This window comes from Callospermophilus lateralis, chromosome 5, assembly GCF_048772815.1.
Source record: "Callospermophilus lateralis isolate mCalLat2 chromosome 5, mCalLat2.hap1, whole genome shotgun sequence".
NCBI lineage: Eukaryota > Metazoa > Chordata > Mammalia > Rodentia > Sciuridae > Callospermophilus > Callospermophilus lateralis.
In genome coordinates, this window is record NC_135309.1 from 42,366,514 (window position 1) to 42,392,686 (window position 26,173).

Below are 26,173 nucleotides of genomic sequence, written 5' to 3' on the forward strand. Positions count from 1 at the left end.
GACCCCCCCGCCCCAGCACACACGGTCGCGGACGCAGGTCCACACGGCCACCCAGACAGTTTCAGAGAAGAAGACCCGTCCCCCAGGGTACGTCCACACCAGCCCACCGGTGCCCCGTCACCGCCGCACGATCTCCATTTTCCACCCCCTTCCCCATCTCCAGCCCCAGTGAAGAGTCCATCCTGCCTCATCCCACCCGAGGCTCCTCTCATTCCCGTTCCACTCCCCGGCGCGCGGCCGCCTCACCTGGTTGCGGGGCCCGGGCTGGGGATGGAGCGGCGGCTGCGGCGGCTGCTGCTAGCAGACGCGGGGGCTCGGCTAGGCCGGGCTGGGGTGGGCTCGGGGCCAGTGGGGGTTCTGGCCGTGATCAGGAGCTACAGTCACGGACCCTGAGCAGGGGCGCAGCGGTGCCCGGGTCTTGGGTGCGTTGCCACCAGGGGTGCTCCTAGCGCCCTGCTAGCTCGCGCGCTCCGGCTCGGCGCTGCGGCAGCTCTGAGCTCAGCGCCCCCCACCGGCGGCCGCACCGCCCCCTCGGTCTGACTGACAGGGGGCGGGGAGGGTGACATCTCCGCGGAGCCAACGAGCCTCCAGGGACCGGCCTCTGCCGCGCCGCTGGGGAACCAGGGTCGTGAGATTCGTGTAGTGTTTTAGGGGTGAAGGAGGAGGGACAATGCGGCGTGCTAAGAGTAGGGAAGAAATAGTACGGTTGGCTTTGAGGTGCAACTGGGTGCTGATCCTAGTTGTGCTTGTTATTTAGCTATGGGATCTTGGGCTGCTTAGTTTTTTTTTGTTTTTTTTTTTTTTTTCTGTAAAACACGGTGGTTAATTCAAAGTATGCTTACTGAGCACTGAGGCAGGGGTGCAGGTTCGAGGGTGGCCACAGGAGGAAAGGAAAACATGATCCCCTCCGTATGTATACGTGCTTGCGCAGATGGGAGGCAGAATGGAAAATAGATGCTTCTGCATCAACTCTTAAGCCAAACAAGATCATTTCACAGCTTGTGAGACGTGTTACGAAAATAATAAAATAGTGGCCTAACAGAGTGACCAGAGGAGGAGTGCTTGAGACAGAGTCGTCAGGGAAAGCCTCAGCAAGAAGTTGCATTAGAGCAGAGACCCCAGAGAAACAGCCAGGCCAAAGTGGGTGAAGGCAAGATCTATAAAGAGGGAACTGCAAGTGCAAAGGCACTGAGGTAAAACCTGCTTTGGAACAGTTAAAAGGCAAAGCAGCCCAGGAAAACCAGAGTGGAGAATGAGAACGTTAAGATTGCTTTTTATGGTGGGGATTGTAAAAGTGGTCATAGAATGCCACAGTAGGTCCTCAGTCAGTGCAAGGACAGAATTATTTCTAAGAAAACATAGGATTCTCAAGGAAAGGGACTCTGACAGTTTAGGGGGTTCAGGAAAGGCAGCAAAGAGGAGGCAATGTCTGAGTTGGGACCCTAAAGATGAGAAGACAAGGAAGGAAGGGAATTCTAGGCTATGAATATGACATGGCCAGACATACTGTGGCCAGAAATGCAGGGTATATAAGAGGCAGATGATGAGATTTGGGGGTGGAGATGTTCACAGGACTCTGGTAGGACTGCAAGTTGGCACAGGGTTTTGGAAGACAATTTGGCAATGTTTACCCAAAGCATAAGTGCATGTTCCTTTTGAGCCAATAGCTCCCCTTCCAGGAATTTATCCTGTGGATCTCTACTCACAAAGTGCACACAGATTTTTGTGCAGGAATGGTCACAGTTTATTGTAGCAAAAGAAGAAAAAAAAACTGAATTGAATATTAAGTGCCCATCTGTAGAGGACGGGCTAGTTAATTGGGTTTCAATCACCCAGTGACATGCTATGCTATGGTTAGAAAGGATGAGCTAGACCCATGTGTACTGATATGGGAATGTGTCAAAATATGGTGTTAGGTGAGAGAAGCAGGATGCTAAACAGTTAGGTGTTGAAGAAGCCAAATAAAAATATAATTTTCTACGTCTCAGAATATAATCATATATTAATATATAAGTATATATTGGTATATACACATTTACTTATCCCATACTATACATTATACACAGGCACCAAATATACAAATACATACATATAGTTGACCCACGGTGACAGAGATTTCCCATTTCAGATTCAAACAATTATAGAATGGGGAGCTGGGGTTGTAGCTCAGGGGTAGAGTGCTTGCCTAGCACATGTGAGGCACTGGGTTGTATCCTCAGTACCACATAAAAATAAATAAAATAAAGGTATTGTGTCCACCTACAACTAAAAAAATATTTAAAAAGACAATTATGGAACAAAAATGATTAGGAAAAACTTGCATCTGTATTAAATATAACTGACATTTTTCTTGTCATTATTCCCTAAACAATACAGTGTGACCACGATTTATGTAGCGTTTACACTGTACTGAGTGTTATGAGTAATCTGGAGATGATTTAGAGAGCATGGGAAGATAGTGTAGGTTATATGCAAGTGCTTTGTCATTTTATAGGTCTTGAGCATCTGCTGATTTTGGTATCTACAGAGAGTCCTGGAACCAATCGCCTGCTCAGACACCCCCCAACACACACACACACACACACACACACACACACACACACGGGTGCGGATGCATGTCCACACGGCCACCCAGACAGTTTCAGAGAAGACCTGTCCCCCAGGGTACATCCACACCAGACCACTGGTGTCCCCCTCACTGCCACACGATCTCCATTTTCCACCCCCTTCCCCATCTCCAGCCCCAGTGAAGAGTCCATCCTTCCTCATCCCACCCGAGGCTCTGCAGTACACATCTGCAAAGTCTTCCAAAAAAAAAAAAAAACCTGCAAACAGTAGTTGCCTCTGGGAAGTGTGACTGAGAGGGCTCGAGGAGGGGAACTTTTAAATTTTACCACCTTTCATCTTTGGGCTGTTTTATTCTTTTGCCTTGGAGAGCATTTACCTGTATAATTTTTAAAACTGGAGTGGCAGAAAGCTGGAGTTATTTTTGGCTTTAAGGGAAATTGGATTTTTTCACTTCCGATGTTTGGGGGTGCCCTACCTTAGGAAGCAGGGACTGCTTCCCCCTCTGACAATGCCAGATACCTGCTTTCCCAGTCTTCCCTGTAGCCCAGACACATGGCTGACACACAGCCTTCGACCTATCACCCTGGGTGGAACCTGAGGCTGGTGCCAGGAGGAAGCACGGAAATTGGCCAGTCTATTCTGATGAGAGGAGGTGGGGTTGGTGGTGGCAGCTTCTGCTGGGAACCATGGGAATCAGTGACAACTGGCTCCCCAAATTCCTGAAGCTTTAACCACTGGTTCCATGAGCCAGACCAAGCCAAATTATTAGAGTACTGGATCTGGAGTCATATTGGCAGAGAGGTGGGAGCTGACGTCATGGATGGAAAGTGAGAAGAGAAGAGCCCCCCCCCCCCCCACCCTCGGACAGAACCCTGTGGCACTGCAGCCCTCAGGGGTGGCCAGAGGCTGAGGAAGCTGGGAAGAGACTGAGAAGTGCAGTGATGAAGACAGAAGTAGAGAGTGATAGCTCAGCGCCTAGGATCTGGAGGTCAGCAGAGAGGACCAAGGAGATGATTCAGCTTTGGATTGACAGCAGGTGGGCTGCTGGGGAGCTTAACAGCAGCATAGTGAGTTACAGAGTCCACAGAGGGAAGGGGCACCAAGGGAAAGCCTCCAGGAGAGAGTGACATTCAACGCTGGGATTTGAAAGAGAAGGATCTTACAAGTGGTGCAGAGAGTTCCCAGCAGAGGATCTGGGGAATGGGGAAGTCCAGAGGGCGGAGAAGAGGTTGGATTCCAAATCAGGTGGGAAGTTTGGTTGCTGGCGCAGAAGCTTAAGCAAGGCAGACAGGCATTCCTTCACTTAAAAAAGCCCAGGGGTAAGCAGTCCACAGATGGTGTGGCGGCTTCACAGTCATAGGAACCCAGGCTCCTTCTACCCTTCTGATGCAGCCTTATTATGTGAATTTCATCCTCAAGGTCACTTCATGGTTGCTGTGGCTCCAGCCATCATCAGCCTGACTGTGCGGAAAGCAGGAAGAAGGGAAGTAGGGTACAAACAAGTATTTCCTGAGGAGTTTTCTCAAGTCAACAACTTCTACTTCTGTCCCCTGGCTAACCTGAGCTGCAGGGAGACCAGAAGAGGGTGGCCATTTAGCTGGGCACATGACTTCCAAGAATATAATTGTGAAAAAGGGAGAATGTTTACAGTGAACCACTAGCATCTCTGCCACTGTATCTTTTTTCCTTATTTTTGGAAATTTCAAACCTAGAGAAACATTGAAGGAATAGTAAATAAAACCTACAGAAAAGTTGCGCCACGAGTATAATAACTACCCCAAACATACTTTGCCTAGATTCACCAATTGTTAACGTTTGCCACCTTTTCCTGTCTCTTCATATGTACAGTCCCAAGAAGGGGTCCTGGATACTGGGTTGTCACTTTCTAGCACGACAGATTCCCCATGCCACACATCTTTAGGGCACCGGATGGCAAAGGTCAGTCTTCCTGGTCTCTCTTGGTCAGGCCCTTTGCTTGTGAGTTCTCAAGGACGTCTCATTGTTCCTGTTCTCTCTCTCCCTGGAAAATGGCCCTGTGCATCCTTCTCTTTCCTCTCTCCTTCCTGAGGGTGTTCTAAGGAGAATGACTATTGAAGCTTTGGAGGCAAGAAGTGGGGCAGGATGTGGGGAAGGGCTTGGGAGAAAATCCCAGGTGGAAGAGCCGGAGCAGAGAGCTCTCAGAAGAGAATCGCAGGGATCCTGGCCCTGCCTGGCTTCTGTCAACACCTGTGCCTTTAGGACTCTGTGTATGGTGCTTGACTGTGGGATTAAAAATGTATCAACATTCCTGCTGTCCAGAGACCTCAGGATGGGCAGGAAGACAGGAAGGCAGGCAGGCTGGCACCCTGCAGGGTAGGAAGGATGGGAGGCTGAGAACAGGGAGGAGCATGGATGATGTTTATTGAACATCTACTGTGTGCCAGGTGCTCCATCCACGACATCAGTAAGCACTGAAAGCAATCCTTCCAAGCAGGCATGGTCATCTCCATTTTACAGATGGGGGCACTGAGATGCAGAGTCGGGAGACCACTGGCATGGTTCTTTTCAATCAGTTTTTCCTGAGTGCCCACAAGGTGCCTGGCATAGGAAAGTCAGCAGAAAAAAAAAAAAATGAAGTCCTTTCTCTTCTGGAACTTAACCTTGTATTAGAATGGACAGATAATTAACAAATGAATTAGAACCACATAAGACCACTGGGAGCCAGGCACAGTGGCACATGCCAGTAATCCCAGGTACCAGAGAGACTGAGGTAGGAGGGTTGCAAGTTCAAGATCAGCCTGGGGAACTCAGCAAAACTCTGTCTCAAAATAAAAGTTGAAAAAAGGCTGGGGTAGGGGGTAGCTGGGGGGGGGCAGGGTTGTGACTCAGTGGTAGAGTGCTCGCTCACCTAGCTTGTGTGAGGCACTGGATTCGATCCTTTAGCACCACATAAAAATAAAAAATGAGGCTATTGTGCCACCTAAAACTAAAAAATAAATATTTTTTAAAAAGAAAAAAGGCTGGGGATATAGGTCAGTGATAGAGCACTCCAGGGTTCAGTCTCTAGTACTGTAAAATAAAACAAACCAAAGCGAATTTGGATTGTGTAGCTATTGCCAAAGTTCACAGTGATGTTCCTCTTGCTAAATCTTTATTTTATTTTATTTTATTTATGTGGTGCCCAGCACCTTGCACGTGCTAGGTGAGCACTCTACTGCTGAGCCACAGCCCAGCCCTCATCTTGCTAAATCTAATAGTCACCTCTCCTTCCTCTCCTGAAGTGAAGAAGAGAAGTGCTGGAGTAGGGTTAACCACACGGGCAGGGAAGGCCCCACCTGAGCCAGGTTAGGCAGGCAGAGCAGCCAATGAGAAGTCCTGGGGCAGCAGTGGGCCTGGCCGGTTGAGGATCTGCACACTTGAAGGCCAGTGTGAGTGTGGCAGAACGAGGGAGGGGGACAGTAGGGGAGGTGGGTCTGAGAGAAGATGGGACTGGTGGTGAACGGAGGAGACAGGATGCTCAGGAGCCTGTGAGGCTCAGTCATGCAGGCCCTGGATGTGCACTTTGAATTACATCTTGGGTGTCCCGGAAGGTTTGAGACAGAGAAGTGATCAGATTAGTAATTTAGATGACCCTGAGACGCTCACAGAATGTTCTGTAGGGGACAGGAGTGGAAACAAGGAGAGTGACAGAGGGACTGAGACAGAGGCCAAGGCCAGGGACGCTGAGGCTTCTCTGGGATGAGGACAAGAGGGAGGGAGGGGAATGGGCAGAGCGGAGATGTTTTCAGAACCAAATGGCAGGATTGGGATTCAAGAGCCCCCCCCCCCCCCCCCTGCTTGCTCAATTCCACCGGGAAGGTGTTCCTGTTCCCTACAGACAGGCCAGGGTGGTCCTGGGGAGGGGCCAGGACCCCAGCACCCAGGAACTTGCCTTTAAGGTCTCTTATCAGTCACCCCAACCCCAGACTCCAGGGGCTGCCCCAGGCTGGAAGATGTAGAAGCTGGAGGGAAGGGGCGCTGTGGCTGGGAGGGTCCTTCCAAGCCAGGCATGGGGCCAGGACTCTAAGGCAACTGAGATGATGCCTGTGATCTCTCCTCAAGCCTGGCCTCTTCCGGGACTGCTTCTGTCCCCTGCCTTGAATTTGGGCCCTCTGACTCTAGTACAATACAATGGAACCGATGATGAGCCAGGTTTTATTTTAAGCCCTGGCCTTAAGACACTGGCAACGTCTACTTTCAGTCTCTTGGGACACTCACCCTGGGAACCCAGTCACCACGCTGGAGGAAGCCAAGCAGCCACGTGGAGAAGCCTCGCAGAGCTGTCCCAGCTGACATCTCCAGCTGAGGTTCCAGGCGACAGCGTCAACTGCCCCATGTGTGAGTGACCAGATGCCTGCAGCTTCAATGAGTGAGCCAGCCCAGCTGGTCTCGCTCCAGAGTAGAGCATGCTCTCTTTCTTTGGTGCTCCCCAAATTTCAGATTTGTGAGCATAATAAATGATGCTTGTTGTTTTAGGCCACTGAGTTTGGGGCATTCTGTGCTTCCAGGGCCATCTGTCACCAAGTATCACTGAGTTTTCCTTTTCAGTATCTCTTAAATCTGTAATCTCCCCTCCATATTCTCTGTCACCTGGACAACTGCATTAGCATACTAACTGATGTCCTCTTGCTCACATTTTTTTTTTTTTTTGTACTGGGGATTGAACCCAGGGGCACTTAACCCCTGAGCCACATCCCCGGGCCTTTTTATATTTTATTTAAAGACAGGGTCTCACTGAGTTGCTTACGGCCTCGCTAAGTTTCTGAGGCTGACTTTGAACTTGAAATCCTCCTGTCTCAGCCTCCTGAGCTGCTGGAATTACAGGTGTGCATCACTGCTGAGCTCTCCTGCTCACTCTTGCAGCCACCGGTCCCTACATGGCAGTTCAGAGAACTTGCTGAAATGCACATGTGGTCTTGTGCCCAGCCCTGCTGCAACCACTTGAAGCACTCGGTGGCTCTGTACTGATCCTGGCATCAAGACTTTCCCATTTCTTTCCTCCTTTAGGCTTCAGCCACACTGGCCTTTCTTCTCTTCCTCCAGCACCTCATGCTCCCTTTGCCCCAGGGCATTTGCATGTCCAATACAGTTTGTACTCCCTGAAATGCCCTCCCTTGTCCATGTTGAAACCTCTCGCTCGTGCTTTAGGTCTCAGCTCAGTGTAGAAATTGCCTCTAAGCCAGTGATTTTCAAAATGGGGTCCTTGTCTAGCATAATCAAGGAACAGGTTAGAAAAGAAAATTCTCAGGCTCAAGCCCATGCCTAAGGAATCAGAAATTTCTGGGGCAGAGCCCAGCAGTCTCTCTTTAACAAGCCCCGCAGGTGAGTCTGATCCCTGCACTCCAGAATAGCTGCTCCAAAGCAGCTGAGGTTATGGAGTTTGTTATCTTCTCTCATCCCTGAATTCCTGTTCTTCAGAGGGCTGTGCTTGTAAGCACTCAGGTGAAGCATGCTAGGAGAGCACCCCACCTCTCGGCTCCACCCCAGGCTCTCATGTTTTGCTCATTTCATCCTGGCACCTAAGTGAGTGCCTGGTACATCCCAGGGAATGGCTGAGGATGCAGATAGAAAAACAGTGGACTATCAGCCTCCAGGGGGGCATGTGCTGAAGAAAAGGTGTTGTTTAGAAAGCCAGGAAGGGGTGTCCTGAGCCAGAGTGTCCCCCATTTTCCTTCCCCTTCCTCATGCCTCCCTGACCTGGGGTAAACCTCAGCTGACTTCTGTTGAGCACAGAACCAGACCTTGTTCTATGGGCCCAGAATGATTATGTCACACAAGCTTCGGGTTGTGTATTGATATTTCCATTCTACAGATGGGGAAACTGTGGCTCAATGTGGTTCAGTAATTTGGCCAAGGTCAGGGCAGGACTTGACCCCAGGGGTGTGACTGGCTCTCTGCCTCACCCTCAATGTCCTGCTGGACAACACTCAGAGCAGGATACAATGTGGGACTCCATGGAACTCCATGTGCCCTTCCACAGGACAGCCCCACAGCAGATAGTGGACCGTCAAGACAGAGGGCCTAGTGGTGCCAGACCTTCCCAAGTTTACAAGAGAAGGCAAAAGTGTGGATTTTAACATAAAATCTTTTTGTTTCTAAATGTTAGACAATTATTACATTTAAAAAAAAAAAAACAAGTCAGATGCTTTCAGAGACCAGATAAATATCTTGTCACTCAATGCCTTGGATGACATGAGGTGGCTGAATTGAGAGTATGAATGGTACCCAGAGACCCCCATGCTTTTGTCAGTGTGGCTGCTTTTGTCATCTGTGGGGCAGACTGCTTTAAATTCAGGGGTCACCCTCAGCAGGATGCAGACCCCAATTTTCCTAAGGACAGATTCCAAATACTGATCCTTACCTTCATTTTTCAGCCCCCACTGTGAGAGGCTGGGTCAGCCTGGTCACAGGTGTGTCTCAACTCCCCACCTGCAAGCTGAAGTGCTCACTAACTAAATGCTTGTTGATGATGGAAGGATTCTGATAAGCTTCCCACCTCCCCGCATGCTGGCCCCTCCCACAGGCATGCAGGCTCCTCCCTCTCCCCTGCCGCAGGAGGGTGGGGCTAGGGCTGATAGGTTAAAAGCCAGCATCTGGGGACCCCTGACATGCTGGGTGCCCCGTGGAGCTTGAGCCTTAGCATGGCTGCCTCCAGCTCTGTAAGTCCACCGGCTGCCCTTTCTGGAGCAGGGGCCCAGCTGGGGTGATGGATATAGGAGTGGGCTGCAGACAGAGTCAGGGCTCCTAGGTGACCCTGACTCTTCTTTGGTCAGGCAAGTGAAGCCGAGGGTGGACTCCAAACCTTGGAGAAGAAGAAAGAGGAGGAGGAGGAGGAGGAAGAGGAGAAGGAGGTGGCAGAGTCGGTGTGCCTGTGGGAGCAAGAGCAAGAGGAGGCAGCTGTGGCGGCGTGCTTTGGAGACGACGCTCTAAACTTTCCTGGGTCTGGGACTTTGCTGTCTCTGAGGACCAAAGCTCAGGACAAGGGGCCCGTGGAGAACAAACTAGAGTTGCACCCCCTGCAGAACAGGTAAGGAGGAGAGTGAAGAACTGGACTGGACCCCTGTGGCTGGGCCATCCTCTGTGCTCCCTGGTCGTGTGGCCTCGGACTACCCCTTCTGCTCTGGACTCAGTTCCACATCTGTGAAATGTCTGCGCTGGCCTAAGCACTGGGCCTGTGGACTCTTCCAGCTTTACCCAGCTGAGATTCTGGGCTTAAAACTTCACTCCTTCCTCCACCTTTCAGGATAACTAACTTTAGTCACCATGTGGGGTGTGTATGGGGGGGGGTGTGCTCCCAAATCTCCTATTTTGTCCTTAAAGGGCAGGGACCTACCTCCCTGTTAGCCCAGGTGCGGCTGGGGGTAGACATGGGGGTGTCTCTGCTTCCTCTCCCCTATCAGGTGGGCTCTATGGTTCTTCAAGAATGACCGTAGCAGGGCTTGGCAAGATAATCTGCATATGGTCACCAAGGTTGACACCGTGGAGGATTTCTGGGCGTGAGTGTGTGTCCCTTGGGGCCAGGCCAGGGGATTCTGAGCTGGGAGTTGCTCGTCACACATCCGTGACACCATCTCTGGGGCCTTTCAGCATTTGTTGAGGGATGGGGGAGGGTGTTCCTTTCCAGGAGGCATTGGGATTGGGCCACAGCCCCCCCCCTTGAAGCTTCTGAGGGCTTAGGGAGAGAGCTTAGGGAGTAGGAGAAGCCAGGAGCAGCCCACGCTGCCATGCCATGGCTTTGTGACCCTGGGCAAGTTCCTTCTCTCTGAACAGCCACACAGCGAGGATCAGGTTGCCTCAGAGTGTCTGGGGGCGATCAAGGGAGGTTGTTTGAGAAGCGTGGTATAAACCCTGGGGGGCCTTCACTGGAGGGGTGCACCAGGAGTCTCCCCAGGGTGCAGTCTTCACTGGACTTGGATGGTTGAGGAAGCTCCAGGGGGAAGGTGGGCTTTGAGGGAATTCCAAGCAGCAGGAACAGAGTGAGCACCAGCAGGGAGGCCCCAAGGTGGTGGGAATCAGTGGATCCCACAAGGAGTTGAGAGGGTGGGGGATCAGCTGGAACCCAGCCTAACAAACTTGACTTTCAGCATGGGGTGGGGGCTCTCTCCAGGATGTACAGTCATATCAAGCTGGCTAGTAAGCTCTCTTCTGGCTGTGACTACGCCATGTTCAAGGTGAGTTCTGTTCTCATGCCCTCCTTCCCCCCAAAAGGACAAGGGTTGGATTCTACCCAGCTTCTGCAGCCATCCTCCCTCCAAGGAGAGGTTTTGGGGTGGAGGGAGCCGTAAACAGTCTTTTTCAGGGCAGAGGTGTGATTTCTGATTGGAGGGGCTGCTCTACAGAAGCCCAGACGAAGCATGTCAGGCCTGAGCTGCACCTTGGAGAACACCCGAGTCTGGAAGGGTAGGGGGAGAGGGAAGAGTCCAGCTTTCTTGCTTGGCTTCTGAACACTCTCCTCCAGCCCTACCCTGGAGGTGCTGACATAGGCGTTTACAGATTTCCCCGGGTGACTTCTGCCCAGTGAGGTTCGGGGACGTCTATCACTGCCCACAGAAATGTCTGCCCCAGAGGCCTCCTGTAGTGCTTCCGATTGAACTCTTGTCTTAAGGAACCTGAATTAGTAAAGGAGATGCATGCACATATAGACAAGGCTATGAACAGTGACAAATTGGGTCAGGGTCCTGTGGGGCTCCAAAGGGGTCTCTCTGGTGGGCTGAGTGGCACCTGGTGGTGTAGAATGGAAGCTAGTAGAAAAGTTGGCCTATTTAGGGCCTGAGCAGAGGGCAGAGAAGGCAGCACGCAGAGGCAGCTGGGTCCCGCTTCCCTTTGAAGGAAGGGAGGTAGTTGACCTGCCGTCCGCCTTCCAGGATGGCATCAAGCCCATGTGGGAAGACAGCAGGAATAAGCGGGGTGGCCGCTGGCTGGTCAGTCTCTCCAAGCAGCAGCGCCACATTGATCTGGATCGTCTGTGGCTGGAGACGGTGAGTGGTGGTGGCGGTGGGGGAAGGGTTCAGGGGAAGTGGTCTCAAGGGTGGTAGGGGCTGTCCCTGTGCCCACCTGGAAAGCTCACCATCCCCACTTTGAACCCAGCTGCTGTGTCTGATTGGGGAGAGCTTTGAGGAACACAGCACCGAGGTGTGTGGGGCTGTCATCAACATCCGTACCAAGGGTGACAAGATTGCTATGTGGACGAGGGAGGCTGAGAACGAGGCCAGCGTCTTGCACATTGGGTGAGGGCTGGGTCCAGGCATGACATGGGGGTTGGGGGCTGGCTTGCAGGTGAGACCTCTGGAACTCGCAATGCCTTCTCTCCATTCTTTTTACCCGCCAGTATAAAAGGAATGGGAATCTTCTGACTACTCATGTCTTCTTTGCTCTGTGTCTCTCTGCCCAGGCATGTATACAAAGAGCGCTTGGGTCTTTCCATGAAGACCATCATTGGGTACCAGGCCCATGTAGACGCGGCCACCAAGAGCAACTCCCTTGCCAAGAACAAGTTTATGGTGTGAGGGGGGTCTTGGCATCACTCTCAGTCATGTGGGGCCACCACCTCATAAGCCTCATCGCTGTGGTGTATGCAGGACTACACCATTGATCCTGGGCTGGGGGAGGGGGCAGACAGCCTGATTTTTACATATTCTGGAGTGCATATGAACACTTTTTCTTTAATTTTTTTTTTTTTGAGATGAGACCTTTCTATGTTGCCTAGTTTAGCCTTAAACTCCTGGGTTCAAACAATCCTCCCACTTCAGCCTCCCCAGCAGCTGGGACTACTGGTGCTTACACCATGCCTGGGTTCATAAAAATACTCTAACAGGTATTAGGCCCAGGCCCAGGGGCAGCTAGGTGGAAAAGTTGAGTCCTTCCTTTTGCCTGGGGACAGCGCAGCAGCAAGGTGCAAGAATCTCTTGGGTTTCCTTCTTTTACCTGGGGGTGGGATATGGGGTGGTCTTGTTAGGGGGCTTGGTGACAAGATGACAGGAGAATTCTATGGTCCAGTACTTAATCTGTGCCCACTGGGAAGGGTGCTAGGTGGCCTGAGGGGGCAGCCTTTTCCATTTTGATGGAGGAGCTGGAGACCATGATATGCTGAGAGTGGGAGTTCAGAGATGGGGTGTCTCCTCTTTGTGACGAGTCTCATTGGATCTGTCGGCATGCCCTTCCTGTATCCTGTCCCTTCCCTAGGTCACCTGTGCTTGGGTCCCTGGAGTGGGGCAGCCCTTCCTGCCCCCCACTTCAAGTGTTGGAAGGCTAGAGGGAGAACCCAGCTATTTGTGTATATATATGTATATAGAGAGGTGGATTCTCACCTTCAGCCAGTGGTGTCTGCTTTGCCTGATTTAGGCCCAGGCCCTAGGACAGGAGCTTGATGGTAGTGGACGCCCTGCTCTAGTTTTGTTAGACAGGTGGATTCACCTGAAGATGATGAAGCTTAAGTTAAGTACTTGTTCTAAATAAATACTTCTTAACAAACTTGGGATTATTATTATTTTTTGTTGTTGTTGATGGACCTTTATTTTTTATTTGCTTATTTTATATGTGGTGCTGGGAATCGAACACAGTGCCTCACACGTACGAGGCAAGCGCTCTAATGCTGATCTACAACTCCAGCCTCAAACTTGGAATTATTTTTAAAGAGGGCTCCAAAATTTTAAGATTCAGGCTCCCTCAAGCCCCCGCCCTGGAAGAAGCTCATGTGAGATTCTTAGGTACCAAGGAGGCCCACCAGGGTCCAAGCTGATATGAGGGAGAAGGGTTAAACTGGGAGACCTCAACTACCAAGGGGTGGGGGACAGGTTCCCAGCAAAGCTGAAAGAGCAACAGGCTGGCACTCATAAGATTCAGGTCCTCGTTTGACCTGTGTCTGAGCAGGAATCAGCTGAATTTCTGTTGAATGCAATGCACGGTCTGTAATTAGACTTGCCACAGGTGTGTTAACCTTCGCCATCGCTCACCAGCAGCTTTTACTCTGGACGGCAAGGGCGAAGACGGGGGTGCCTCTGGAACTGAGCCTTGCAGGGGCTGAGGGATCTGTAAATCTTCACGTGGCGGTCGCCGGCGCCCTCAGTATGCATCTCCTGCAGGTCTAAAGGACGCCAGGAGGTTGGTGCGGCGGTCTGTGAGAGGACTCAGAGGCCGACCTCCAGGGAGACGAACTCTGGCTGGGAGCGGAGCCAGGACCAGACGCAGGGCTCCGAGGGGGCGGAGTCGGGCTGTGGGTAGAGCTGACTCGGGGGCGGGGCCTCGGGGACATCGAGCCGGGCTGTGGGCGGGGCGGGACGGGGGCGGGGCTCCGAGGGGACGGCTCTGCGCTCCAGGCGGGGCTGCCCGGGCGCCGGGGGCGGTCCCTGCGGGGCGGGCGGGGTCGGCCGGCGCTCTGTGTGGCCGCGGCCATGAAGCCGCAGCCGCCGGGCTAGGCCCGCGGCGGCTCGAGCCCAGGGCGGCCCGCTGGGGGCTGGGCCCGCTCGCCGGCTCCGGTTCCCGGGCCGGAGGGTGGCCGCTCACCATGCCCGGCAAGCACCAGCACTTCCAGGAACCCGAGGTCGGCTGCTGCGGGAAATACTTCCTGTTTGGCTTCAACATTGTCTTTTGGGTGAGCACGGGGTCGGCTTCGGGCCCTGTGCTGGGCTGGTGGAAGGAGGTCCAGTCCCCTACTGGGGGAGGCCACTTCCTGCTCCGAGAGCTCGCGGCTCGGACCGTCCCAGTCTCCTTCCTCTCACCCCCGCTCCGAGTCCTCGGACCACCCGAGGGAGCCCCGAGAGGCCTGGATTGCTGGGGGGCGGGACCCTCCGCGGCGGGGCTGCGGAGTCTCCCGGTGTGACCCCAAGGCCCAGCGGCGGAAGAAGTGTTTGCCTCCAGACCCCAGGGCCATGCTGTACGTGGGTTGGCCCCTCTCTTGCCCCACCCCCTCGTGGGGAGAAGAATCCCTGCCCGGATTTGTCGGAGGGGACAGTCTGGCCTGTCCTCCCCTCCTAGCTCCTCCAGCACCCGAGATGGATGCCTCGCCCTAGGCTTCCGCAGAGTGGGGTGGGTCACAGCCCTCTCCCTACTGCAGCGGGTACCAGGAGGCAGGCGGGCAAGGGCAATAGCCGAGTCCTCAACTGCAGAGTGAGGAATCTCCCCTCTTCGGAGTCCGGGTGCTGTTCCTGGGGAACGGAATGCAGCATTCCACAGCTGACCGAACCCAGGCTCGCAAGCCGCGTTGCCCCTGCTCACAGAAGGGAGCTGCTTGTGCCTCTCCCAGAGTGGCATCCGTGCCCCTGGCCCTGCCGAGTCATCTTTCCTTTCTCCCTCCCCCATCCCATGTCCAAAGCTGCCACCTCTGCAGTCTGTTTCCCAAGCCTTGGGTCAGAATGTCAGGCCTTTTCACTTGTGGTCAGTAGGATTCAGTGACACCGTCTTTCACCCATGTGATGCTGAAGCTTGCTTCTCTGGTGGATGTCCTTCACTGGTGCTCAACTCTGGAGGGTGTGGGCAGTGTGCAGGGAGCACTGGTCAGGGTCAGGAGGCCTGGGTGTAGGAGGCTTAGCTGGGAGGCCTTTGGCAAGTCGCCTCTCCTTTCTGAGTCTCAGCTTTCCAACCTAGGAGCCAGTGATTTGAAGTTTGCCCCCTAGGTTAAATGAGTTTTAATGAGTTGTATTCTCTCAACTACCTTATTGTTCATATTTTGTAGATGGGGTAACTGATGGGATAGACATAGAAAGGTTAAGTCATTTATCTATGGTCACATAGCCAACTAAGGTGACAGCTGAGTAGCAGTAGGTGCTGGTGAGGGAGAGTAGTGATCAAGAGGTAAACCCCAGTGTCAAGGAGGAGAGGTAGGAGAGACCCAGCTTTGTTCTGGGGACCTGGGCAGGGGATTGAGGATGAGTTGAGCATTTGGATTTTGTGTTAGGGAAGCATAGAGTAGTAAGGGCTTCATGGTGGGATTAATGGTCTGACCTGATTTGTACTGAAGCAGCTATGTCTGGCTTGGAGGGGCAGGCCCTGGAGATGGGGAAGACAGGCAGCCTGGGACATAGCTTCATAGCTGGCAGACCAGAGAGGGGCAGTGGCATTGGGAAAGGTGAAGAAAGCTCCAAGAAGAGCCCAAGGCTGAATTGACAGGACTGGGCCACTTATGAGGGAGGGGATGGATTTTTAGCTTTGGTTCAAGGTGGCCCAAGGGAGATGCCTATGAAACAGGCCCAGGGACTTTTATCTTTTTTTGCCCTGGTAATGGAACCCAAGGCTTCATGCATACAAGATAAGTGCTTTACCACGGAGCTACATTCCAGCCTTTATTTGTTTTATTTTTAAAAATTTCTGATGTCAAGCAGATCTGGTGTTGCCATGCTTGGAATCTTCTCATGGTTTTTCACTGTTCTAGAATACAGCTGATAGCCAGTTGTCATGGCGCATGCCTGTAATCCTAGCAACTCGGGAGATGGAGGCAGGAGGATGTCCTGCCTCAGCAACTTAGCAAGGCCCTGTGCAACCTAGTGAGACCATGTCTCAAAAATAAAAAGGACTGGGGATATACTCACTGGTAAAGTACCCCTGGGTTCAATCCCCAGTACCTATTACCACTAATAGTCCACATTTTTGTTCTGTGCCCTTCAGTGCCCTGTGGCTTCTGGCCTTGGCACCCTTCAGCATCACCACACATGATCTTACTCAGGCCTTTGCCGAGCCCTCTGCCTGGAATACTCTCCTCCCTTCAAACATCTTTCAAACCTCAGCTAATGTGCCCCTGTCTCTCTAGTCATCTAAAGCATGCCTAGAGCCCCCCGGTCACTCCAGTTTGCATCCCCTGGTCTGATTTTCTTGAAAGGATCTGTGGGTACCTGACATGTCTTTGTTTGCTCACGTCTCTTTCTCCTGCATGGCATAAGCTTCATGAGGGCTGAGAGCTTGTCTGTTCTGTTGGTGGGTGTATTCCCAGCACTTGGAACAGTGCCCGGACACCGAGGTGTTTGCAACAGGAAGTTTGAACATAGGGGTCTGAAACCTGGGAGAAGTTCGTGTGGAGCTCTGGGATGCCAGTGTTATGGAAGGGTGGGAAATGGGTATGAGGAGGAAGAAGGGTGGAAGGCTAAGTTTGGACTTTTGGGGGCATGGCTGTATGTATGGGGTAGGGGAAGGCAGAGAGTCCTGGGAAGGAGTCTGAGAAGAAGCAGTGGAGGAAGGGGGTTGAGTTAACCAAGGAGTGGTTTAGGAGAGAGAAAGTGTTGGCTGGTCCCCAGTCCAAAAGCTGGGGGCTGGTTAAGTGTGGTGAGGCAGAAGAGGTAATATTTGCTTGCATATCTTTGGACCCAGTGTGGAGGAGGGAAGGAAAGATGTTTCCAGAGAGAGTACAGTAGTGGGTGGAACCTACTGTCAGAGAAGGGAAGGGTGGTCGGGGTGCCTTTGACAGTTTGACAGGCCCTTTGAGAAAATGAGAAGGCCACAGAGCAGTGGCTGTCTCTGTACTCTCTGGTGGAGTCTCCTGAATCTGGATGTCTAGGGACTTACCCAGGACCAGGCATGACAGAGTGGTTGACCTTAACTTTCAGAGCTCTTTCCAGTGAGGAATTGAGGCAGGTGGTGGGAAAGATGAGGGTGGTGCCAGGGGCTGTCTAGGTGGACATAGCTGGTATTAAGAAGGCCCAGGCAGAGCTGTGGTGAGATGTTTCCCAGGGGTAGGCTGGGGCCCCTTAGCAGGACCCTACACTGCACTGAGATTCCTCATCATTCAGGGGTCACTGGGTTGTGAGTTTTGGACGCTCTCATCATAAGATGCTAGGGTGTAGTTTGGTGCTGAGTATGTGCAAGGCCCTGGGGTCAATCCCCAGCACTGCCAAAAGCAACAATAGAAAACCCATGATGGGAGATGACCTGGAAGCTATGGAGGAGGGTCAGGTGGCAGTCTCAGGGCTGCAGGGCTGCAGGAGGGCTGGGTTTTGGAATGGGCAGAGAGGAGGCTAGGGGGGTGGCGCTGCAGCATGGGCCTGGGATAGGAGCAGGGGCTCAGTAAGCTGCTCTTGCTTCTGGGCAGAAGTATATGTTCTACTTTAAAGTTCCAGGAAGGGACTCCTGAGGTCCTTCTCGAGGCTATGGGTGGCTTCAGTCCTTCACGCTGTGGGGAAGAAACACTGAGATGTGTCCTTGGGAAGGTGGACAGGACTCTAGATTCCATTCACAGCCCAAGTCCCTCTTTCTCCCCTGGCTTTCTGAAGGCCCCTGAGTACTAGGGAAGGATGAGTGAGTGTCCCGGTGCTAATGCCCACCCCTGAGCTCTCTGCTGTTGGTTTTTGCAGGTGCTGGGAGCCCTGTTCCTGGCCATTGGCCTCTGGGCCTGGGGTGAGAAGGTAAGGTATTGGGGTAAGGTTTGGAACTGCCCTTGGGGTGAGGCTGTGGGAAGACCAGCCTCTCATACCTGCCTCTTCTCCCCATGCACAGGGAGTTCTCTCCAATATCTCAGCGCTGACAGATCTGGGAGGTCTCGACCCAGTATGGCTGTTTGTAGTGGGTGGAGCTGTCATGTCTGTGCTGGGTTTTGCAGGCTGCATTGGAGCCCTCAGGGAGAATACCTTCCTGCTCAAGTTTGTAAGTGTCCCCATCCACTGGAGACCCAGCCTTTTCCCATCTGGTCCTTGTAGTATAGTTGGTGCTTAGTAACAGGTAGCTTTGTTGTTATGCTATTGTCATCATTAGATTCATGTGGTCTATATTTGTTAGGATTCTTTTTGTTGTAAGTGCCCACAATCCAGTGGCCTAAGCATGAAAGTGTATTTATCGGCTCATGTGAAAAACAGCAACAACAAAAAACAAACCAGGTGTATGCTGTCCACAGGTCACTTAGCCAGGTCTCTGTTGGTTCCATTCCCCGTGGGTGGAAAGAAGCTCAGGAACAGGTGCTGGCTTCACCCTGACCTTCCAGGAACTCCTACTGGAGGCTGTGGGTACTCTTCTCTCAACTCCTCTCTGACTGCTTCAATTGTATGTCCTTGGCTCTGATTGGCTGTCTCTGGACCAATCCCTGTGGGCTAGGAGGAGGTAGTGCTCTGATTGGTGGGATGATGGCACTGTCTGGTTCAGTATCTGGGCAAAGCCCAGTTCAGTGCCCCCGGAGTCAGAAGAGAGCTGGAGCTGGCGCCATTTGAAACCTAGAACTGATCTTATACACTAGGGTGATTTTTCAGGAAAGCAGGTGTAATTACCAAAGGATGGGTAGGTAATGATAGCACTGTCTTTTACCATCGTAAAACTACACTAAGGGGGGTAGGGGTGGAGCTCAGTGGCAGAGCGCTTGCTAAGGGTGCATGAGTCCCTGGATTCTTTACCAGCACCAAAAACAAAACAGAACACCCCCCTCCAAAACAAACAAACAAACAAACAAACAAACAAACCCAAAACCTCTCTGCCAATATCAGTGCCTTCCTGTAATTTGCCAAAATGATAAACCCAAAGGGAAAGAGAGGAACCCGCTGTTCTCTAGGCCTTTTAGGAAACACGGAGTTGTTCCTTTGGCCATATGTATGTGAATCTACAAGAACCGTGATATTGTGAACATTAAGGGAGTGGATACTGTTCAAAAAAGAATGCCCTACAAATGTTACCATGACAGAACTGGAAGAGTCTACAGTGTTACCCAGCATGCTGTTGGCATTATTGTAAACAAGCAAGTTAAGGGCAAGATTCTTGCCAAGAGAATTAATGTGCATATTGAACATATTAAGCACTCTTAAGAGCCAAGACAGCTTCCTGAAATGTGTGAAGGAAAATGATCAGAAAAAGAAGGAAGCCAAAGAGAAAGTTACCAGGGTTCAGCTGAAGTGCCAGCCTGCCCCACCCAGAGACACAAACTTTGTGAGAACCAGTGGAAACTAGACTGAACTGCTGGAACCTATGAATTCATGTCATAATAGATGAGGGGGAAAAAAAGTAAACAGTACTAAAATAATGGAGGATGGGGACTGGGGACTCTGGGGATTCTGGGTTCCCTTGAGTTTTGGTGGTAGAACTCTTCCCCCTGGCAACCTCAGAGCCCTGTATCTCTGACCCCCACCATATGTGTGTCCCCAATCCAGTTCTCTGTGTTTCTTGGCCTCATCTTCTTCCTGGAGCTGGCAACAGGGATCCTAGCCTTTGTCTTCAAGGACTGGATTCGAGACCAGCTCAACCTCTTCATCAACAACAACGTCAAGGCCTACCGGGATGACATTGACCTCCAGAACCTCATTGACTTTGCTCAGGAATATGTGAGTGCAATATCCAGCATGGGCCAAATGAAGGAGGTGCCTGACGGGCACGAGAGAGAGAGAGAGAGAGAGAGAGAGAGAGAGAGAGGGAGGGTGGGTTAGTTCTCTGTGTGATAGGACTGCCCCCCACTGATCCAGGCCAACACACCCCAGGGAGGAGATCCAGGAGTGCTGCCCCATCCCATTAGAAGCCAGTTTCTGGTGATCCCTGAAGGACACAGATTTGGGAAACAGAGACCGGAGGGTCATAAATAGCAGCTTTCAGTTCAGGGCTTATGACACACTTAAATGGGGGAAATTTGACATTAAAATATTGACTTTCTCTTCTGACTCTTGAGCCCAAAGTATCAGTCAGGACTACATTGCTACTACCACCTTTAATGGAAGAGGGGCTCTGTTTGCCACTGATCCTAGCACTTGTGTTTTGTTACACCTGTCAGTCTTCTCTCATTTATATCATACTCACATTACTTAAAGTTGGAGATACAGTCTGAGAAATGCATTGCTAGGTGATTTCATCATTGTGCAAACATCACAGACTGTACTTACCCAAACCTAGACGGTCCACACAGGTCAACTTGACATGGCCTCTTTTTTTTTTTTTTTTTTAAGAGAGAGGGGGGGGGTAGAGAGAGAGAGAGAGAGAGAGAGAGAGAGAGAGAGAGAATGAATGAATTTACTTTTAATATTTATTTGTTTTTAGTTCTCGGCGGACACAACGTCTTTTTTTGTTTGTATGTGGTGCTGAGGATCGAACCTGGGCCGCACGCATGCCAGGCGAGCGCGCCACCGCTTGAGCCACATTCCCAGCCCTTGACATGGCCTCTTGATATAAACAAGAAACTGAGAGAACACAGATGGGTTATGCTGATGCTAGTGTAATATGGTATAGTATTTTTCAGTGATTTTTTTTTTTTTTTTTTTTTTGAGATGAGGTCTTGCTATTTTGCCCAGAGTGGCCTCAAATTCCTGGTAATCTTCCTACCTCAGCCTCACAAGTAGCTGGGGCTGCAGGTATATGCCACTACACCCATCTTTAAACTTTTTTTTTTTTTTTTACATAGAAGGAATTGGCTCTAAAATAATGATAGTATAGTCAATATGTAAACCAATAACATAGTTGTTTATTGCCACTACCAAATAGTATGCACTGTACATAATTGCATGTGCTGTCCTTTTATATGACTGACAGTGCAGCTGTCAGTGAACTATGTTCAGCTTCTGAACATAGTTTGAGATCCCCACTGCAGCCCTGTTCTCAAACTTAAGCCCTGTAGGGAAGCAGCCAGAAAACAGTTCCCAAAATCTTAGATGCCTCCCACTTGCATGTTCTTGTCCACTCACACCCACACACAGTCACACACTCACAGTCACCTGATCACACCCACTTACACAGTCACATGTCCTTGATGTCATCTACCACCAAGAGTCAGCTCTGGGACCCAGAAATGGACTGGAGCTGGTGCCTTCCTCGAGGAGCTCAACCTAATGCAGAGGCAGACATGTAGGCAGGGAGCTGCGGTGGGATTCACTTGTTCATTCAGCACAGAATTGCGAAGGGTGCACCCTGTGCCAGGCCCTGGGCCAGGTGCTGGGAATTCAGTGGTGAAGAAAGATGGAGCCTGTCCCCTTGGGAATGGCGTCAGGAGAGACCGATGATAAATAAGCAAAACAGGTGCGTGTGTGTGTGTGTGTGTGTGTGTGAGAGAGAGAGAGAGAGAGAGAGAGAGAAATCATGGTAAGGGCTGAAAACAAGAAGGGTGAAGAGAAAACCTCTGAATGGTGACCTGGAAGCCTCTCTGTGAAGAAGCAGCGGTGTGGAGAGTGGGGACTGTTGTCCTGCAGGAGGGACAGCAGGCACCGAGCCAGTGAGAGGGCACAGGTGCAGGCTAAGCTGTGCCCTGAGACCTGCACACACACAGCCACATGGCCCTGCCTCACTCCTGTGGCTTTGCCCTTGGGGCCTGCCTGTGTGCCCCTGAGCTGCCTTTGAGCCCCAGCCTTTGTGGGTGGCTTTCCTGCGGCACATGTTGTCTGCTTTCAGTTGAGTGCAGGGCCCTGGTCAGCCGCCAGATGGTGGGCTCTTGGGTTATTGCAGGCCTCGCACTGGCCATTGCCCCTGCCTCGGGGGCAGTGTGGAATATTCTAGGAGAGGGGATGGGGCCTCGGGGTGATGCCAGCAGGTGATAATGAAGTGGAAACGGTGTGTGTGTGTGGGAGGGCTGGGCAGGATTCCTCTCCTGTCCTTGCACCATAAAAAGAGAACTTTGTCAAATCTCTGGAGCAAATGTGGCGAGATCCAGTGCAGTTCAGTGGATCAGGGTGCCTCTGTCTCAGGGGGCTTGGTCCAGCTCCTGTCTCAGGGTGATTCGGAAGAAGCCATGATCCTCAAGCTCCCTCCGTTCCTTTTTCCAGCCTCTTAGGTTAGGGGGACAAGCTGAGGCCCCCTTCCCTGTACCCCATGACTCCCACCAGCCTGGAGCTCTAGGCTTCTGTCCACTCTGATCCCTGTGGATCCTAGCCTGTCTACTGTGGGGATGGGGAGGTGCCCACTTGCCTGGCTGTCTCTAGACCCCTTCCTACCCAGCCTTGTCTCCCTGTGGCCTGGGCTTCTTATCCCCAAACAGAACCAGGCACCCAGGGTGGGCCTGGCTCCCAGCCATGGGCCTGGCTCACCTGGGCTCTCTTCTGCCCCACAGTGGTCTTGCTGCGGAGCCCGAGGGCCCAACGACTGGAACCTCAATATATATTTCAACTGCACTGACTTGAACCCAAGCCGGGAGCGCTGCGGGGTCCCCTTCTCCTGCTGCGTCAGGGACCCTGCGGTGAGTGGGGCTGGAGGAGAGGTGGGGGCGTTACAGGGTACAGACTCTGTCTGGGAAAAACCCACCCTAGGGCCCCACCTGGCTCTGCCTTGCCCTGGGGATGTGGGTATTGGGGGAGGTCACTTCACTGGGGCAGTTGGTGCTGGTCACTGAGGCCTGCTGGGGCTGGGCCTTTCCCCACTTCAGCAAAACCTGTGTCTGATTTTACCAAGACAGTAACAGAAGGAACCTGGAGGGTAGGGACTGGTCCTGGGGCCTTCCTGCAGCCTGTATTACTAAACACAGCTCCGGGGACCAGCTGAAGGCTGCCTTAGGGCTGGCATCACACTCGGTCACAGGTGTGTGTGGAAGGGGTCTCCCTAGCCATAGCCGCCACCACCCCACCAGGCCAGCAGGCCAGTATGACCAGGGGCAGGCAAGGGATCTGGGGTGGGACATTCTGACCCGTTATGGCTTTGTTTAGAGCAGAAATTTCTCACAGTGACATGCATGCAGTAGAAGTTCATCTGTGACCCCCAAGGACCAGGTATCTCTTCATTCCTATAAAACTCAAGGAGACAGGATTCCAGATAAATAGGCAGCAGGCCTAAGCTGCAGCCACACGCCCTGGTGTCTGGGAGAGAGGCAAAGGGGCCGGGGGAGCCTTGCTTCAGCGTGGTGCGCCATGGCACAATCCCTGGTTCCCTTTGCTTCCCTGAGAAAGAGAGACCATTGTTTTGCTCAGGCACCATGGGCCCCTGTGGGATGCCCCTTACTGAGGCACTAATGGCTTATTTCCCCTCAGGAGGATGTCCTCAACACTCAATGTGGCTACGATGTCCGGCTCAAACTGGTGAGATGGTTGGGGACAGGGCTGGGGCCAGGTGGGGACACTGAAAAGCCTCAGGAATTCTATGGGACTGGGGGGGGGGGCGTGCCGGAAATCCTGGACACCAGGGCAGGGTACTGAGGGGACTGGGCCTGTGGGCTCTGCATGGGTGGCGTTGCTCATTTCGCTCTCTGTGGACCTGCTATGTGGCCAGCATTGCCCTAGACTTAGAGATTCAGTGCTGATAAGACAGAGTCCCTGTGCTGGTGGAGGGAGAAAGGCACCAAGCTCATGGATACATAAGACAGTCATGTGCCAATTTGGGCTGAGAACCTGGAAGGTGAGGGGAGAGGGGCTGGGTGCTCAGGAAAGGCCTGTCTCCAGAAGAGGCATCCATGTTGAGACCTCATGGGAGAGCTGGGGAGGCAGAGAGCCTGCAGCAGAGCTCTGGGGAGCAGGTGCTGCAGGCCAGGGACCTGGGGCAGGGATGAATTTCGCAGGCTGAAGGAAGGAGGGGCGAGGGGCGGAGGTGAGGCTGAGTGGCAGGCAGGCCAAGCCTGGTTTCCGTGTGCCGTTAGGAGCTGGAGCAGCAGGGCTCCATCCACACCAAAGGCTGTGTGGGCCAGTTTGAGAAGTGGCTGCAGGACAACCTGATCATTGTGGCTGGCGTCTTTGTGGGCATCGCCCTCCTCCAGGTACTGCCATAGCCCCATGTGCCCCTCCCCTTGCCCAGTACCTGCTGCCCCTCCCTCACCTGCCCTCTGTCTTACAGATCTTTGGCATCTGCCTCGCCCAGAACCTCGTGAGTGACATCAAAGCAGTGAAGGCTAACTGGTGAGGGTGCTGCAGGACATGGCCACATGCCTGGCCTACCCAGACCTCTGGTGGGGATCCCCCAGGACCTTCTTACTGTATGGGCAAGGCCACAGGAGGTTTCTACTTGGACCTGAGCCCCAAAGATTTTTGTGAGCTGGGTTGCACTGTGTGCCCACAGAGAAGGCCATTTTGGCTCTACTTGGGCTGCTTGTCTTAGAGCTCTGTACGTGGAGGATGTGTGTGTGTGTAAGTGTGCATTTGTATTTGTGCACAGGGAAGCCACCATGTCTGGGTGCTGGCATAGTGGGCTCTCCAAGGGACTAGGAAGGGTGCAGTCAAGGGGGTGCCGGCCAGATCAGTGGGAGGTGCTGCTGTGGTACTCTGTGTGCCTGCTCCACCCCACGCTGGGACACACGTCTCTGTGCATGATTGTGTGGGGTGGGCTTTGGGGCTGCTGTTGCCCGGGCCACTGCCTCACACAATTCCAGAGCGCTCTTCTCTATAGCTATGCTCTTAAGCCTGCCAGAAGCCCACCTCGGCCTCAGTGTCTGACTCTGAAATGGGTCCAAGAATTTTCTTTCTCTCACTTGCCTCTCAGGATCAAACATGATGATGGCTACAAACTACTCAGATAAAACTTTGAAAACCGCTGGCTTGTGCCCACCAACTTGGAGGTTCTGTCAGCTGTGGGACCTCAACAGAGCTCTCCAGTGAGGGCCTTTGGCCCAGACCCAACCTCTCTACAAGGTGTCTTTGGCCTGGGTAGTTTGTGCATTTGAGACAACCTTTAAAAATTGGTACATTTCACATAGAAGTCCAGATTCCTCGCTTCTCTTGAAGAATGACCATTGGGCCACACCAGCTCTTCAGTGGCAGCATTACCTGGGACATAAAGCTTCCTTGGTCACTGAGGTCCCGCCTGGCCTATTCTCACCTAAGTGCCCTGCCTCACCCCCAGTAGGCTGGGAGTTGGCTTCCCCTGCCTCTGGATTATTCCCTGCAAATGTCACAAAGCTGCTGTGGCCAAGACTCGAGCAAAGCACAGGGATATGAAGAACCGCGATGCTGGACCCCATCCCGAAGAGGGTCTACCTGGAAGGAGTCTGGCCCTGCTGGGGACTGAGGTGGGTGACAGAATGCCCAGGGAATGGCTGAGTGGTGGGATGGGAGTCAAGAAGATTTTGCAAAGGAGGCAACTGGAAGCCCAAAATATGGCCCCATGGAGTTGAAAGGAACCTGTTTTGGGGTTGGTTCCTGGGCTTCAAGTCAGGTTTGAAAATCTTCCCTGTTGCCTGCAGAGCTATCTGGTGGCCACCAGAGGGCGCTCCAGCACAGCATTCCGTGGGTCTGGCTTCTTCCTCTTGCAACCTCGCTCACCCCAATGGAGCCAAGGGCCTACCCTGCTTACTAGTGCTTCCAGGCTTGCAGATTTGAAAACCTCTAAAGGAGCAAACTAGCTCAGGCTTGGGAAGTCTGCCTCTTATGTGAAGGGGTGTGTGTGGAATGACTCTGCAGCACCCCTTCCTGGGCCACAGATGAAGAGGGGGAGGTGGCGGGCTAGTACAGAGGTCTGGATTTCAGAGGCCCTCAGGGCCTGGTGGGTTATACAAGTGAGTGAAAATGGTTTTAGAGTCTGAGGCTTGCTTCAGTCTGACTTGACCACCTGAAGACCAGACACAGAGACATTGTACGTTGTGACCAAGAGGAACGTTTGTGCAGTCCAGTTGAAAATGGCACCTTGCCTTGGAGAACAGTACATTGTGGGAGCTATGGCAAAATACAGGTCTTCATCATAAGGTGGTAGCTGCTATTCAGTTGTGGCTGGCTCCTGTGACATGGGAGCCGGCAGAAATACAGAGAAGCCACAAACCCAGATTTCCATGTGAGATAGTCTGGATTTTAAGTTGTTGGCAACTAGT

At 52.4% G+C, this 26,173-nt stretch overlaps 2 protein-coding genes across 2 annotated transcripts; both read left to right on the forward strand.

Annotated features, from left to right (window-relative positions):
- The first annotated feature begins 9,227 nt into the window (after nt 1-9,227).
- Eif4e1b (eukaryotic translation initiation factor 4E family member 1B) lies at nt 9,228-12,092 on the forward strand. Its single transcript, XM_076857624.1, has 7 exons — nt 9,228-9,245; nt 9,465-9,613; nt 9,987-10,082; nt 10,694-10,757; nt 11,451-11,564; nt 11,674-11,813; nt 11,978-12,092. Exons 1-7 carry the CDS (start codon nt 9,228-9,230, stop codon nt 12,090-12,092), a joined length of 696 nt encoding a protein of 231 aa, XP_076713739.1.
- Nucleotides 12,093-13,951: 1,859 nt separating this feature from the next.
- Tspan17 (tetraspanin 17) lies at nt 13,952-24,994 on the forward strand. The gene is made up of 9 exons (XM_076855837.1): nt 13,952-14,176; nt 17,862-17,912; nt 18,004-18,150; nt 19,635-19,805; nt 22,505-22,630; nt 23,415-23,462; nt 24,017-24,133; nt 24,211-24,272; nt 24,853-24,994. Exons 1-9 carry the CDS (start codon nt 14,090-14,092, stop codon nt 24,887-24,889), a joined length of 846 nt encoding a protein of 281 aa, XP_076711952.1. The 5' UTR covers nt 13,952-14,089; the 3' UTR covers nt 24,890-24,994.
- Nucleotides 24,995-26,173: the final 1,179 nt, after the last annotated feature.

What these genes read in the sequence shown, in the direction of transcription:
- Eif4e1b (XM_076857624.1), top strand. An exon ending in TTGCACCCCCTGCAGAACAG is followed by an intron (nt 9,614 to 9,986) that starts GTAAGGAGGAGA and finishes CTCCCCTATCAG; the next exon opens with GTGGGCTCTATGGTTCTTCA. An exon ending in ATCGTCTGTGGCTGGAGACG is followed by an intron (nt 11,565 to 11,673) that starts GTGAGTGGTGGT and finishes CTTTGAACCCAG; the next exon opens with CTGCTGTGTCTGATTGGGGA.
- Tspan17 (XM_076855837.1), top strand. Translation starts at nt 14,090, where the DNA reads ATGCCCGGCAAGCACCAGCACTTCCAGGAACCCGAGGTCGGCTGCTGC. An exon ending in ATACCTTCCTGCTCAAGTTT is followed by an intron (nt 18,151 to 19,634) that starts GTAAGTGTCCCC and finishes TCCCCAATCCAG; the next exon opens with TTCTCTGTGTTTCTTGGCCT. An exon ending in TGGGCATCGCCCTCCTCCAG is followed by an intron (nt 24,134 to 24,210) that starts GTACTGCCATAG and finishes TCTGTCTTACAG; the next exon opens with ATCTTTGGCATCTGCCTCGC.